Source organism: Aegilops tauschii, chromosome 2 (assembly GCF_002575655.3).
Source record: "Aegilops tauschii subsp. strangulata cultivar AL8/78 chromosome 2, Aet v6.0, whole genome shotgun sequence".
Classification (NCBI taxonomy): domain Eukaryota; kingdom Viridiplantae; phylum Streptophyta; class Magnoliopsida; order Poales; family Poaceae; genus Aegilops; species Aegilops tauschii.
Window position 1 is genome coordinate 75,666,096 of NC_053036.3, and position 16,904 is coordinate 75,682,999.

The 16,904-nt window shown below is 46.9% G+C and overlaps 1 protein-coding gene across 1 annotated transcript; it reads left to right on the forward strand.

The window, feature by feature from the left end:
- Positions 1 to 2,268: 2,268 nt before the first annotated feature.
- On the forward strand, positions 2,269 to 2,970 carry LOC120973511 (uncharacterized). Its single transcript, XM_040399235.1, has one exon. The coding sequence runs from the start codon at positions 2,269 to 2,271 to the stop codon at positions 2,968 to 2,970; it is 702 nt and encodes a 233-aa protein (XP_040255169.1).
- Positions 2,971 to 16,904: the final 13,934 nt, after the last annotated feature.

The following is a 16,904-nucleotide window of genomic DNA, read 5'->3' on the forward strand; positions in this document are numbered from 1 at the left end:
AGCATTCTTAGGATCGACAAAATCTTCCGGCTGCATCATATACAATTCTTCCTTAATGAAGCCGTTAAGGAATGCCGTTTTGACGTCCATTTGCCATATTTCATAATCGTAGAAAGCGGCAATTGCTAACATGATTCAGACGGACTTCAGCTTCGCTACGGGTGAGAAGGTCTCATCATAGTCAACTCCTTGAACTTGTCGATAACCCTTAGCGACAAGTCGAGCTTTATAGATGGTAACATTTCCATCCGCGTCCGTCTTCTTCTTAAATATCCATTTATTTTCTATCGCTCGCCGATCATCGGGCAAGTCTGTCAAAGTCCATACTTTGTTTTCATACATGGATCCTATCTCGGATTGCATGGCTTCAAGCCATTTGTTGGAATCTGGGCCCGCCATTGCTTCTTCATAGTTCGAAGGTTCACCGTTGTCCAACAACATGATTTCCATCACAGGGTTGCCGTACCACTCTGGTGCGAAACGTGTCCTTGTGGACCTACGAAGTTCAGTGGTAACTTGATCATGATCGTCATCATTAACTTCCTCTCTAGTCGGTGCAGGCACCACAGAAACATTTTCTTGTGCTGTGCTACTTTCTGGTTCGAGAGGGGTCATCTCATCAAGTTCCACTTTCCTCCCACTTACTTCTTTCGAGAGAAACTCCTTCTCCACAAAGGACCCATTCTTGGCAACGAAGATCTTGCCTTCGGATCTGAGGTAGAAGGTATACCCAACGGTTTCCTTAGGGTATTCTATGAAGATGCATTTTTCCGACTTGGGTTCGAGCTTTTCAGGTTGAAGTTTCTTGACATAAGCATCGCATCCCCAAACTTTAAGAAACGACATCTTAGGTTTCTTTCCAAACCATAATTCATACAATGTCGTCTCAACGGATTTCGACGGAGCCCTATTTAAAGTGAATGCGACAGTCTCTAAAGCATAACCCCAGAATGATAGCAGTAGATCGGTAAGAGACATCATAGATCGGACCATATCCAATAGAGTGTGATTACGACGTTCGGACACACCATTACGCTGAGGTGTTCCAGGCGGCGTGAGTTGTGAAACAATTCCACATTTCCTTAAGTATGTGCCAAATTCGTGACTCAAATATTCCCCTCCACGATCTGATCGTAAGAACTTTATTTTCCTGTCACGTTGATTCTCAACCTGACTCTGAAATTCCTTGAACTTTTCAAAGGTCTCAGACTTGTGTTTCATTAAGTAGACATACCCATATCTACTTAAGTCATCAGTGAGGGTGAGAACATAACGATAGCCACCGCGAGCCTCAACGCTCATTGGACCACACACATCAGTATGTATGATTTCCAATAAGTTGGTTGCTCGCTCCATTGTTCCGGAGAACAGAGTCTTGGTCATTTTGCCCATGAGGAATGGTTCGCACGTGTCAAATGATTCATAATCAAGAGACTCCATAAGTCCATCTGCATGGAGTTTCTTCATGCGTTTGACACCAATGTGACCAAGGCGGCAGTGCCACAAGTATGTGGGACTATCATTATCAACCTTACATTTCTTGGCATTCTCACTATGAATATGTGTAACATCACGTTCGAGATTCATTAAGAATAAACCATTGACCAGCGGGGCATGACCATAAAACATATCTCTCATATAAATAGAACAACCATTATTCTCGGATTTAAATGAGTAGCCATCTCGCATCAAACGAGATCCAGATACAATGTTCATGCTCAAAGCTGGCACTAAATAACAATTATTGAGGTTTAAAACTAATCCCGTAGGTAAATGTAGAGGTAGCGTGCCGACAGCGATCACATCGACCTTGGAACCATTCCCGACGCGCATCGTCACCTCGTCCTTCGCCAGTCTTCGCTTATTCCGCAGCTCCTGCTTTGAGTTACAAATATGAGCAACCGCACCGGTATCAGATACCCAGGAGCTACTACGAGCGCTGGTTAGGTACACATCAATAACATGTATATCACATATACCTTTGGTATTGCCGGCCTTCTTATCCGCTAAGTACTTGGGGCAGTTCCGCTTCCAGTACTCACATATCAATGACATCCAATGTCCATGGTCAGGAAACCGTAACCATCTATTGATCAACGAGCTAGTCAACTAGAGGCTCACTAGGGACATGTTATGGTCTATGTGTTCACACATGTATTACGATTTCCGGATAACACAATTATAGCATGAACAATAGACAATTATCATGAACAAGGAAATATAATAATAACCAATTTATTATTGCCTCTAGGGCATATTTCCAACAGCATGGACACGGCTTTCCAGGTGGACGAACATACGTTCAAGGTGTGTTCTATCATGGGCATGTCGGATTCAGAACCTGAAGACCCAGACAAGGGAAGGAACTACTTTGTGAAGGCATCGATAAGCGAAGGCGAATACTACTGCCAATGCTGCAAATTCGAACGGGACGGGATTGTGTGTTGTCACATTGTAAAGCTAATGGACTTGAACGCGGTGACACGAATGCCCCGCCATTTCATAAGGTGGCGATGGACTTGGGACGCTGAAGACGCATTGGCGCCGCAAACATCAAACGCAGTTTTGGCCGTGCATGACGAGAGACCAGAGTCAACCATGGAAGCCGTGAGGCATGTTGTGTTGACAAAGAACTATGCTAAACTAATTGATGAAGCGTGCAAGAGTGATGAGACAGCAAAGGTCGCAGAAAAACACAGGAAGACCCTCAAAAGAGAGCTTGATGAGATCAAGAAGAGGAAAGCTGAGGAAGCCTTACACAGGTTTCCCCGCACATCAAGTGTGCCTTCGTCCACAGGGCCATCATCTGAAAACTCGGAGGTAGGATCTGGAACAGCAAGCACACAAACACAGGTTAGGAACCTGCCCCGTTCCATCACAAAAGGGCGTCCGAAAGAGATAAGATACAAATCAGGATTGGAGATTCAAGCAAAACATAAGAAACCAAAGAAAGGGACGGGCAATCCGTAAACAACATGGGAGCACTTTGACTTGGTCCATGGTGACATTTTTTTGTAATCTAGATGTTCTAAATTTTGTAAAAACTGGAGAATGACTGTTCAGGTGCATCAGAATCTGAAGTTAAAATGCCATGAAGGAATAGCTGCAGTTGCCACGTGTATGGCACTGAATTTGCCATGTTACTTGAACTGAATCTGCCATGCAATTTCTACTGAATCTGCCATACCATTTCTACTGAATCTGCCATGCCATTTCTACTGAATTTGCCATGTTATTTTTACTGAATTTGCCATCTTATTTTTTACTGAATCTACCATGTTAGTTGTACTGAACATGCCATGTTAGTTGTACTGAATCTTCACCACGTAGATTTCCATGTTTAGTCAGCGCATTTTAGTCACACATATTGTATTCTAGTGCAAACTATGGGAAACAAGCTAAAACGGTCTCGTGCAGCAACCGCACCGGTTACTGCTCCGTGATCAAACTACCATGCTAGCCGGGACAGTTAGCAGTGCAAAAAATCCGAAAAAGTCAAACAAGAAAGAACGATAACTTTCACTAACCATGACTGATCAACTACATTTTGCCATGTTTTCAGACATCAAGGACGCATTCAAAACACCATTCCGGTACTACCAACCCACAAGCACATAATAATACTGAAAACACATAAACATATCTCCTGTCAAACCTAAGTAGGTTCACATCCACACATATATTACAAACTATTCAAATGTGAATCACACGCCACCACTGTATACTAGGCTACGGGGAGATGCAGTCATAGCTTATTACACGGACATAGTTTTGAAAAGACAAGGTAATACCTTACATCCTCGGCAACAGAATGTAAGGTAGGCGTTCTGTCAGGAGCACCACGTGATCACTTGTACTTCTTGGTGGCTTTCTTCACAGCTTCCTCTATGAACTCACGTGCGTTGGACCGCGTGTTGAAATCTTCGTTCATCAACCAGTTCCGTGTGTAAATTTTGCGGAGCTCGACGACCATTGCAGCTGTGACGACAGGAACCCGTCGACCTTCCCACTTTGCAAGGTATTCCAACATGTGGAAGCCGCAGTCGTGCCTAAACAAGAAAAGCGTCAGGTTAACTCATAAGAACATGTAGAAAAAATCATAAACTTTAATTCAGAGGTGACAAAAAAGAGAGGGTGAGCACTGGTTTGGAGGACACATGAGGAAAAGATGGGAAAATACCGGTTTCCTTGCTTCGTAGTCGCCACGTACTCAATTGGAAAATGTCTGATCTGGACCTTTGAGTTTTCATAGTGACGGTGCCATGTCTCTTTGAGGTTGTTGATGAACTATTCAGCATGCGTAGTAAGGTCTGCATCAGCTTCTGAACGCATTGAATCAAGCACCTCAAAACGTTGGTTCTTCAGGTCAAGGCAGATCACGTAGTGGTGACCACACTTGTCGTGTGGTGCAAGCTCCTAGAACATGGGGAACAAGACCTGCAAACGAAAATGAAGGAAAGAAAAGAAGCAGAGCTCACATTAAGAACAGAAATGATGAAGTTGGGAAAATGACATGTAAAGATATCACCGGTTACACTAACATGCACATGAGTGACTACGAAAGCATCAAGGGGCCAAGAAAAAGTGGACAAACGTATAATGTTTAGTTGTAGTGGGTAATTAAAAGAAGTTGCCGTCCATGTATGAACAAAGTTGCCATGTATTTTAGTTTGAAGTTGCCACATAGGTTGTATTAGGAAAGCAAATCAGAAGTCATTTTACATGGCAGCTGTTGCCACCTAAAACAACCGTCACAAAACAGGGTGTAGCCCACATCTGAAGCATAGCTACTGGCAAAAAAATAACATGGGAGGAAAAAATGTGCAAAAAAGGAAGGAGTACTCACGCATTTCTTCATTGTGAGCTTGAAATCACCATGCGCAGCAAAATGCTTCCTCAGGATTTTGTGGTGGAAGTCACCATCCCATATTTTGTACGCCACAGTGTACTGCATGATTGTTTTGTCGGGGGACATATCCATATGCCTGTTGATGAAGTCAATCCCACATGCAACTACATTCTTCGATATTTACCGAGTGGCCTCACAAACTCGGCAAGATCACTCAGGTCGACGTACGTCGCATCACATTGTATGATCTTGGTTCTGTCCAAACATGAGCTGTATGAAAATGATATAACATGAAAGAATCATGACTACTAAGTGAAAAAAAGAAATAAAACGTAAACGGAGCATATCTAGAAATATCAAAATGATGAATAGTAAAAAAGAGCAAAAGAAAAGGAGAGGTTTATGTGGGTGTGGTCATTACGCTTTCAGCTCCTTCATGTGCTTGCTATTGGACCTCGCATTTCCAAAGCGCTTGACAATATCGTACAGCTGGTTCTGATCCTTTGTGGCTTTGACTTCCGGCTCAAATCATCCGCGGGTGGCGCATGAGCTACCCTACGCTGCCTCACAGAACCAGGGGTGGCACTTCTAATGGTATCCTCAGATACGGACTCAGCAGGCGCGTTGGAACTTGATTGGCCCTGACCTCGTGAGGACCTCCTCTGCAATGCTGCCTCCTCAATCCTGCGGTAAGCTTCATCAAGTGACGGCGTAATCTCCTCAGGGGTGGCTGCACGGATAAAAAAAGTGGGTTAGGAATCCTTGGAAAACAGAACAAATCTAGTTTGAAAATGAAGGTTGCAGAAATATGAGATGTGGGCACAGAAAGTAGGGAGTTGCCATGTGCAGGCAACTCCAGTTGCCATGTGCAATGCATTGTAGTTGCCATGTGGCAACAACTACAGTTGCCATGATCTATCAACTGCAGTTGCCATGTGCTTGCAGAATGGAAAATGCAGCATGGCGACAGAAAAAATGTAGGTGACAGCATGCAAGCAAATCCAGTTGCCATGTCCATCAGATAACATTTGCCATCACAAAAGTGAGAACCCAAAAAAATGCTTGGGACAAAAGTCATACTAAAAATATGTATACACGAATATGATAAACGCATAAGAAATGTACCTTGCACAACCGGCTCTGCGAACTTCACAGCCTTCCTGCCCTCGACCATTGGCTACGCCATCATTGGGGCCATGCCTGCCGGGAAAGCGAAGGCAACTGGTGAAGGATCTTGCACCACTGGTTCATCTTGACTGCGATCGATGCCAAGGCTACAGCTCGGTGGGGTGAAGGCCATTGGGTGCCTCTCCTGCCTACTAGCCGGACCGCGAATAACTTGCTGGGCAGAATCCAAGGGTGAAAGATCAACAAACATTTCTGCATCGGCCGCAGCAGAATCATCGGGCTTATTCATAGGGCGGGGCGTGCTGTCAGCGGTATCAGTCGCAGCTTTCTTGACAATCTTCTTGTTTGGGCTGTAGGGGACACCGATGTTGACTGGGAGCTTAGAAGTGTGTAGATCTAAGCTGGGGTTATCCACTGCGGGTAAAGACGCAGTCTGCTCCGCACGTTCACCTCCGTCAGTCGTGCCCGGCTTGCCACCTGGGTCGGTTGTACTCCGGTCTTCCGTTCTCTCCATAACATTGCTTCTGGCAGGTGGTGGGAACAGTGTGGACGCAGGCACATAACCAGAGTCATCTCTGCTGCTCCTAGCTACAGCCGGCGCGTTGGGTATGTCTGCAGATTGCTTGCGGGGGCTACGACGCCTAGGTGGAAGACCAGCTCGCGCAACGGTCACCTTGGCAACCTCTAGAGCACCAGAAGTTGGAGCTGTTGTGCCAAGAGTCTCACCTATGGATGGCATATCATTATGAACTGTCGCCTCAGCCCCTTCTTTCGTGGACGAAGAAGTGCCACCACCCACGCGCTTGGAATCCATGTCAGATGAGCGGGAATCTTCCTTGCTTAGGTTGATCTCGGGGGCGTCCACCTCAGCACTTGCTGATCAGGTGGCATGGCTCACAGCAGCATCCTTCATTGCTAGCAGAGTGGGCAATATTTCAGCAGTCCTGGCAGATACCGACTCGTCACTCCCAGATGTACGGATGCCTGCTGTCGTAGCCTGCACATCTACAACCGGCGGAGATGCTCGGCCGCTTGTATCAGAGCTAGTGGGAACAGTGGACGCTGCAGCAGCAGGTTTGTCCACTGGCGCCTCATGAACGTCTGAGTTGCCACCTGTCGACAGCTTTGAGTGTATGCGTTCGAGTGGGTCTCTGGGGTTCTGCTTCGTCACGCGTGTGGTAGTCTTCTTCACCCTGAAAAAAACACATGAACATTGTTAGATGAACAGATGATAGTTTCCATGTAGGTAGAATAAGAGTTGCCATGTGGACCAGTTAGCAGTTGCCATGCGTAACAAGCAGCAGTTGCCATGGTAGACATCTTAAAAAATGTAAGAAATGTGTGATGTGCCAGGAATGCCATTTCAAAACTAGGTGTGGATGAGTGCACAAACAGATGGAAAAGCTGGTAGTTGCCATGCAGGTGGAATAAGAGTTGCCATCTTGACTAGTTAGCAGTTGCCATGCAAAACAAGCAGGAGTTGCCATGTAGTAAAAGGAAATAGAGCATGGGAGAAACAGCAGTTGCAAATGTGGGACTCATGGCAGAAGCACATGTGGCAAGCTGAACAGCTGCATTGAAAAGCAAAAATATAGCAATATGGCGATGAAAAAGAACAGGGATAACCTACTTCTTCACTGTCTTCCTCAAATCCGGCAACACGACAGGATCACCGGTGTTGGACGTCGACGTACGAGGAGATGACCTAGTGGAAGGCGTGTCACCAGCAATAGGGGCACCCTAGTTCAATCAAGCAGAAACACGGGTGGGCGTTGGTGCTTGTTTCTTCGTAACTGCTCGTCCACCAGCTGTCGCCTCACTGCACATATAAGAAACAGGCAAAAAAAGGTGCCAAGTGTCAGACACGAAAATCATTGCCACGCTTAGCAAAAACAAATTGAAAAAGGGGTCAGTCTGTTCGAAAGGATAGACAAAACAAAACACTAAAATAGAAGTCGAACCTCCTCCTAGCAGCTAAGGGATCGGTCCTAGGTCTCTTGACAGGAGAGCCCTGCCCAACATCCTCTGGATCCCTCCCTCTCTTTGAGGGCGACACCCCCTTGCCTCTCGCAGCTGTATGTTCTTTGACTTTCTCCGGTGAGGGGACATCTGGTGCACCCTTGCCCTTCTTACCACCTGCACGAACTTCAACATGTTCATCATCGTCGGTGTCATGATGCACGTTCTCCATGTCATCGTCATCGTCCTTGTCGAGAGTAGCATCTCCATCTAGTTCATCTTGTGTGTCCGGAAGCTCCTGCGAGCTGTTGTAGTCGTACCGACCACGGCAACCAGTTGGCCGATGTGTCCGTTCTACAACAAAAGGAGTGAACTGCCTCGCAACCGCGTCGCTGTCAGAGCCATTAAGGGACGTCCAACCCTCAACCAACTTCCCGAGCAAGCTGGTCATTCCGGATGCAAACTGCCCAATTAGATGCTCAACAGGTGCCCTTGCCTGTGCACGAAACAAGAAGCAGCAGTAACCAACCGTATTAAAGTCACGTGCACAAGATCAAAATAAACCAAACACAACCATAGATATATATCCTTGATTACCTCAATAGGACAAGACGGAGCTGAGTGCACGTTCATCCACTTTCCAAAGTTTTGAGGCCCACCAAACACGTTGTAGTCTATAGCATGCTTGGCCATCAGCTGGAAAAAACCAAAAAAAACAGCTAGCATGTAAAGAGAGAAAATAATGAACACTAACTAACGGTTCATGTATTGCAAAAATAAAAATAAAAAAGAGGAAGAGGATAGAAGTTTCAAAATGGATGGCAGAGTTGCCATGTGGCGTAAGACATGGATACCATGCGCATACAACCATGGCTAACAAGGTAGTCATCTCTTGTTGGCCACGGACGGTTGCCGTATGGGGATTTTTTTCATATGTTATGCAGCGTCAAAATTGAAAGAATGTCGTGCAAAGAAAGAAGCCAGAACTAACCTGCAGTTCCCCGTATTTCGTATTAGTTATCTTGTCCGCGACAAGCATAGCCTTGATAGCATCGTAAGTCCATGCAGAAACAGCAAACTTGTGTGGAGGCGGCAGGCCTCCTATCCCAATAAAGTCAACAGTGGACAGATCAAGACGATCGACGTACATGAGCTGATGTACAACAATTTAAAAAGAAAAAATATCAGTTGCCATCATGGTATTTTGCAAAAAGAAGCTAACGTATGTTCCTTCAATCATCAAGTTGGAGGGCATGAAGAAGGAAAGAGTTGCCATGTATTTCTGTTAGTTGCCATCTAGTTATGTTGGCAGTTGCCATCTAGTTATGTTGGCAGTTGCCATCTAGTTATGTTGGCAGTTGCCATTCTAGTTATGTTGGCAGTTGCCATCTTGTTATGATGGTAGTTGCCACAATGTCACCATCATGGTTGCCATGCATGCTCAAGGAGCTAGGAGTGTTTGCAAAAGAGTAGTACAAAAATACCATTAAATGGAGTCGACAACCCTTCTGGTACATCTTGTTTGAGAATGCATCATGCAGGAAGTCCGCAGTGAACTTACACCAATTCATGTTCTTCACTTCTTTCAGTTTTGCCTGCACGACATAAATTTCAGGACAAGAAGTTGCTGCATCAGAAATCAAAATGGGAAAACATAAAAAAAAAACTGGCAGTGACTAGCTTACAGATGACATAGGAGTCAAAAGATTGAAGGAAAAAATGAAGGAGTAGAGATAGAGCATTCACCAGGATGGGGAAGCATTTGTTGCTTGGGCGAAGAGATGTGGTCGGCACAAAAACCGCTGAGATCTGGTATATGAGTAGCTTCATCTTAAAAACTTCGCCATGGGTTTTCATGCCCTCCAGCGAAGTTGCCAGCACGGTCGTGTTCGGCATGGATGTCATCCCAGGAAACAAACGGGCAAACAACGTTTCCTCAATCGTATTATTGACCTCATACGGGACTTTGATTTCTCCACGGGGCACACCCAACGTGCAGAACACGGATTCCTCGTCTAACGGCAGTCTTCCACGTCCCGGAATCACAAATTCCCTTGAGGCGGGCTCGTAAATCTCACTGAGCCAGTCGCATACAGGGTTCACTAGATTCTTGCGCCGAACATCCATCAGAGCCTGCATCCCCAACTCAGCAGCAGCTCCCTTCTGGTCGTCGGTGAATCCCTCGGTCAATATAGTCAGGCGTTCCTGTAAAGCCCTATTGCGACTACGTTTCTTCTTCTGCAAAACAGAAAAATGATTATTTGTTGCCATGTTTCACTATCATGAAGGTTTAGACCCTATCAGAGGATTGCAAACTCAACATGACATTCAAAAACATATGGGGGAAGGGGGCTGGGGGTGTGGACAGTTACCTCATCGCCGTCTTTTCTCCATCCAGTTGCCCGATTCTGCCGCGGTAACTCCATGAAATCATCATCATCGTCTTGATGATCGCTGCGAGCCATTCTGCTGAGGTAAGAACAAAGCAAAATGTCAGGGTAAAAATGAAAGTATGAAGTAAGCAGTTGCCACCTAACAGAATGTACTTGCAACATGGGCTCAATTGAAAGTGGCAAAAAGTTTAGGCAATATCGTATGAACACCCACACCCCCTATGATTGTGCAACAATAAATGTGGCAACAAAACACATTGGCTTCATTTGAAAAAATGTACAGATCATAAGGCACTTGAAACAAAATGCTGAAGTTGCCATGTTAGCACAAGATAGTACGAAAGAAAGGCACAAATCTTCCACTGCACAAACATAAAATATGCCAGCTCACACCCTGTCCTCATACAAAAATGAGTTGCCATGTGTTCAAAGGCAAAATGTGCTAGGTTGAAATTGCCATGTTAAAATGCAACACAAAATTCAAAAAAGCGCTGAAAAACATCTACTGAACAACCTGAAATTGCAATGCACACACTGACCTCATATTAAAAATGAGTTGCCATTTAGTACGGACAAATACGTTCAGATATCACAAGTCAGCATGGCAAAACACGAAACTGGGTCTGCAGTACAATGAATTTGCCACATTATCCTGCCTATAACATGGCAACAGACATGCTGTGTTCAGAGAGATACTTGCCACATGGAAAGCATATATATGGCATCTGACACAGTTGATGTGGAAATTAGTTGCCATCCAGTGCACATAGTTGCTGAAACTGACATGACAACCTAGTTACTATACTTTGCCATGCCACATTATCCTGTCAGTTGCCACAAGTCAGCGTGGCAAAACACAAATTTGGGTCTGTAGTACAGTGAACTTGCCACATTATCCTGCCTACAACGTGGCAACAGCCATAGTGTGTTCACAGAAATACTTGCTACATGGAAAGCATATATGTGGCAACTGACACAGTTGATGTGGAAATTAGTTGCCATCCAGTGCACATAGTTGCTGAAACTGTAATGACTACCTATTTACTACACTTTACCATGCCTACAACGTGGCAGTAGCCGTAGCATGTGCACGAAATTAGTTGCCACATGGAAAACATATTTATGGCAACTATCACAATCAATCAGGAAATTAGTTGCCATACGGTGTAGATAGTTACTCAAACTACCATGTTTGCATTCGTACTGCACTTTGAAAACCAACTACCTAGATCTAGGGTTCAATGGCAACTATCATAACTTGAAATTCATCACCAAAATTCTACCTGCACTGATCGCAAATAGCATTTCGAAGCAATGCGCAACTATCGGACAGAAAAACGACGGCCCAATCCCAAGGCACAACCAGGATGTGGCTCCGGACAGGCCAAACCACACCGGCGTGACCGCCACCGCGGCGGCGACGAAACTGCTCAATGCCACCGAAAGCGGCAAGCACAAGACTCCGCCGCCGGCGGGAACGCCGGCGCATCGCGAACCCGCCTGAATCTCGATGAATCTCGAGCGAAGCATCGACGACGGAGGGGAGGGGAGAAATGCAGGCAAGGATTTTGAGCGTGGGAGGGAGCATTACCTTCAATCTGTAGGCGCTCCGGCGAAGACGCTCCGGTCCGGCGAGTCCCACCGACGGCCGCGAATGCCGTCGACCCTTCCGCCTCCGCCGTCGCCTTCTCCTCTCGCCTTCTCCAATCGACTGAACTGCGGGGTGGGTTGTGCGAGTAACTGAGGGGAGGAGTAAATGGAACCGTGAGGGGAGGGGGGCGAAGTGCGCGACGTGTTTGACGTCAACCACGGTCGGCGCGTGGCGTGCGGGCGCAGAGCAGTTCCACCGCACGCCCTCGAGTGGCAACCGCTGACCGCGAGGGGGGCAACCGGCGTGTGGGCGAACTATGTCACACACCACACACGTGCCTTGTCCTACGTGGCACATAAAATCGGTCAAAACGTGCCAAGATTCGTGCAGATACTGCTGGACGGCGATGGAGGCGTGTGGTTGAGATGGCTAACGCCCACACGTGTGGGCGTTAACATTTCCGTTCTATAAATATATAGAAAAATGCCCATCTATATGTATTGCTAATGCACCTTGTGACATTTAGATTGATTACACGTAAGTGCATATTTTTCATATAAGAAGTCAAGGAAACACTTATGTGTGCAACTGAAATGCCTAATGATACGAAAAGCGTACGTGCATCCACATTATGATTCTCATATTGTGCAACTAGGTAACCGACCCTTTTAAATTCAGGCTCCATGCTACCAGAAAGAATCACAGCCATGGGGGACTCCCTCCCACTCTCCCAGTCGCAACCATCAATCCCTTCCATATGATCAATGCCAACGACCAGCGTATCGATCATACCTAGCACAGCTCCAGCATAAGAGCACCATTGCAATCAATCAATCAATCAAAATATCCAGGTTTAGATTGGTGAATCACGTCCTATTGCTCATGATTGACACACGTATCCAGTTTTAGCTTGGTGCCAGCCTTTTTATTATTAGTAGTAATATTATTATTTAAACTTGATAGGTGGATTTGAATGCTCAAGTATTATTGCTAGCTAGCATGCATGTCTACGAGTGGAGTAGAGGTTATTGAAAATTGGTGTCATGATTTGGCATGTGAAACTGTATATAGAGAAGACTATGGTTTTAAGCAACTTACTGCATGTTTGCCACCAATCTGCCACAATCTGCTTTTCTGTCATGTGTTAATACATCCTATTCTTCCCAACGCGTTATGCTGCCGAAATTTCTATCCGAGATTCCACCGACTTGTATTTAGAAGCGGAAGTGGCTAGCTGTGGTTTTGGAATGCAAAGAACTGGTGCTCAGCTTGTACGTGTCTGAAGTTATAAAATACTGGTGAAGGTTGGGCGCTGCAAAATCTGGACTGTTGCAAGTGGGGTCGCTGGATTGGGCACCGTGTTTTTATGCATCTGGAAAACCTCTTCGTCGCTCCCGCGCGTAAAAACACTATTTTGGCACTGTAAAAGAATTATACTGCGCCGAGGCGAAGCGCGCCTGTTAAAGATGCTCTTATCTTCTCGGCTCCATCTCCATTGACCCCTTCTCATCCCGCAGCTCTCGACTCCTACTCCTACTGCTATCTCCGCCATGGCTATGGACGCGCTCCACACGCTGCCGCCCAAGCTCCGCACGTTGATGCTGCGACACGCCGCTCGTCGGCGGGCGCCGGTGCTACGATGCAACACTCCTCCACGGCCGTCGTCGCTACGATGTGGCGATCGTCGTGGACTATCAGTGCTGCGACGAGCCGAGGATAGCCCTCATCGGTGCTTGTCAACGTTGCAATGCAGAAGCTTCCAACAAAAGCACTAGCAAGCTTGTGGGTATTGCGATGGAGCATCCACGCATGCCATTCGGTGCTGCGACTGAGCGTCACGTGTGGCCGCCGGTGGTGCGATTGAGTGTCGCATGCACTGCGGTAGTGACCGCGACAGGCAGCGGGCGGGGAGCTGCAACTCCCTGATGTTGCTCGTCGATCGCGGACCCTTGACCATCGCGTGCAGCAGGCGTGCTTTTCTAGGCCACTATCGCCGCTGCCACTAGCCGGAGAAGACCACGCATACGCGAGCCACCATCGTGCTGCAAGCTACAAGGTCAGCAACCACTACGGCAGATGGCAAGCAGCAGCCGCCGATGCTGCAATGGGCAAGCTCGCATTGGCGGCGACATTGCGGGGGTGGTGGGAGGTGAGCGGCGACGCTACATTGGAGCATCGCCGGGGCACAAGAGCTTCCCCGAGGCTGTAATGGAGCATCAATGGCCACCGTGTGGTGCTATAGAAGCATCGACATTGCTGCATTGGAGCATCGTCAGGCCATTGAGAGAATCGTTTGTGCTACAGTGGAGCATCGTCGGACCGCCGGAGCATCGCCGATGCTGCAATGGAGCACGCCGGAGCTACATGTTGCAATGGCGCGGGGAGAGGGGAAAGGGGATGCCGGAGGCGCCGCGCTGGAGACACGGGAGTTGCGGATGGAATCGGTGGCATGTTCCTAGTGTGCTCCTGTCATCAGGGATCAAGCGGTCTAAATTAAATTATGTGTGGGCAAATCAACAGCAGGCCAGACGGCTGATCTTTTGCCGGCTGATTTGTAGCAGTCACCTATCGTAGATGACCTTTCTATTGTTTTTGAGAAATAAAGTCCTTTTCGTGTGAAAAAAAAGAAGGTGGGCCCCTCCCTCTCTAGACCGCGCGCAAGGTGAAATGATTGTATGCTCGCACCTCATCCTGCTATTTCCTATGTTATATGTGTGCAACCAGCTACCCATGATCCGATCGATCCCCGGCTATGGCTGCTTGCTTAACCCACTGGTAGAAAAAGAGGCTTCCATACGCCCCCATTAGTCCCCAAAACAATCGAACCGCGACCAAAGGGGTCTTTAGTCGCGGTTCGGGAGAAGACCCGCGACCAACTATCTGGGTCCAGCACGCCCGGTCGACAGCTGGCGGACGGGAGGGGCTTTAGTCCCGGTTGGCCTGGCCAACCGGGACTAAAGGTCCTCGAAGGCCTTTAGTCGCGGTTGGCCAGGCCAACCGGGACTAAAGGCCCATCCAGCTGGCGGACGGGAGGGGCTTTAGTCCCGTTGGCCTGGCCAACCGCGACTAAAGGCCCATCCCTATATATAGGACTCAGCTCACTTCACTTCACTCAGCTCACTTCACAATTTTCACAAGGGGGTGGTGGGTTTGCTTTTGGTTTCTCCTATGCACACAAGGTGTTTGATGAAATGTCCGAGAGCCTGAAACAAACATGATATGAAGTGTCCGAGCCACACTTGAGCTTTCTCATTTATTTTTCCTCCGCGATCGCGGTTAGCAACTTGAACCTTTCATGTGTCATTGATAAAATATGCATGTGTGTAGTTCATTGTTTAATTTGTATTATTTCTAGCTAGTTAGTTTAACAAATGCATGATGGTTAATTATATACTTTATATAATAATAATGCAGATGAATCGACAATGGATGTACGGTCCCCGACTCTCCGGCGAGTTCACTACGGGTTTGAAAGATTTCCTCGTAGTGGCAAATGCGAACAAGCAGCAAGGTTTTATTATCTGTCCATGTGCTGTCTGTAAGAATCAGAAGGGTTACTCCTCCTCAAGAGACGTTCACATGCACCTGCTTCGGCACGGTTTCATGCGAAGCTATAATTGTTGGACCAAGCATGGAGAAAGAGGGGTTAGAATGGAAGAAGATGAAGAAGGGGATGATATCGATGACAACTATCATGATCATTTCGGTGATACTTTCATGGAGGATGATGCTGAAGGTGGGGAAGGGTTAGGTGAAGGTGAAGAAGAGGCACATGATGAGCCCGCTGATGATCTTGGTCGGACCATTGCTGATGCACGGAGACGCTGCGAAACTGACAAGGATAGGGAGAATTTGGATCGCATGTTAGAGGATCACAAAAAGTCGTTGTATCCAGGATGCGATAATAGTCTGAAAAAGCTGGGCTGCACACTGGATTTGCTAAAATGGAAGGCACAGGAAGGTGTAGGTGACTCATCATTTGAAAATTTGCTGAAAATGTTGAAGAATATGTTCCCGAAGAATAACGAGTTGCCCGCCAGTACGTATGAAGCAAAGAAGGCTGTCTGCCCTCTAGGTTTAGATGTTCTGAAGATACATGCATGCATTAACGACTGCATCCTCTACCGCGGTGAATACGAGAATTTGAATGAATGCCCTGTATGCACTGCATTGCGTTATAAGATCAGAGGCGATGACCCTGGTGACGATGTTGAGGGCGAGAAACCCAGGAAGAGGGTTCCCGCCAAGGTGATGTGGTATGCTCCTATAATACCACGGTTGAAACGTCTGTTCATGAACAAAAAGCATGCCAAGTCGTTGCGATGGCGCAAAGAGGACCGTAAGTCCGACGGGGAGTTGAGACACACCGCTGATGGAACGCAATGGAGAAAGATCGACAGAGTGTTCAAAGATTTTGCAGCTGACGCAAGGAACATAAGATTTGGTCTAAATACTGATGGCATTAATCCTTTTGGCGAGCAGAGCTCCAGCCATAGCACCTGGCCCGTGACTCTATGCATCTACAACCTTCCTCCTTGGTTGTGCATGAAGCGGAAGTTCATTATGATGCCAATTCTCATCCAAGGCCCTAAGCAACCCGGCAACGACATCGATGTGTACCTAAGGCCATTAGTTGAAGAACTTTTACAGTTGTGGGCCAGACCTGGTGTACGTGTCTGGGATGAGCACAAAGGAGAGGAATTTGACCTACGAGCGTTGCTTTTTGTAACCATCAACGATTGGCCTGCTCTCAGTAACCTTTCGGGACAGACAAATAAGGGATACAATGCATGCACGCACTGCTTACATGAGACTGAAAGTGTACGTTTGGTTAATTGTAAGAAGAACGTGTACCTGGGTCATCGTCGATTTCTTCCCCGAAATCATAACGTAAGAAAGAAAGGCAAGCATTTCAACGGCAAGGCAGATCACCGGCCGAAGCCTGCGGAACGTACTGGTGCTGAGATATTTGATATGGTCAAGG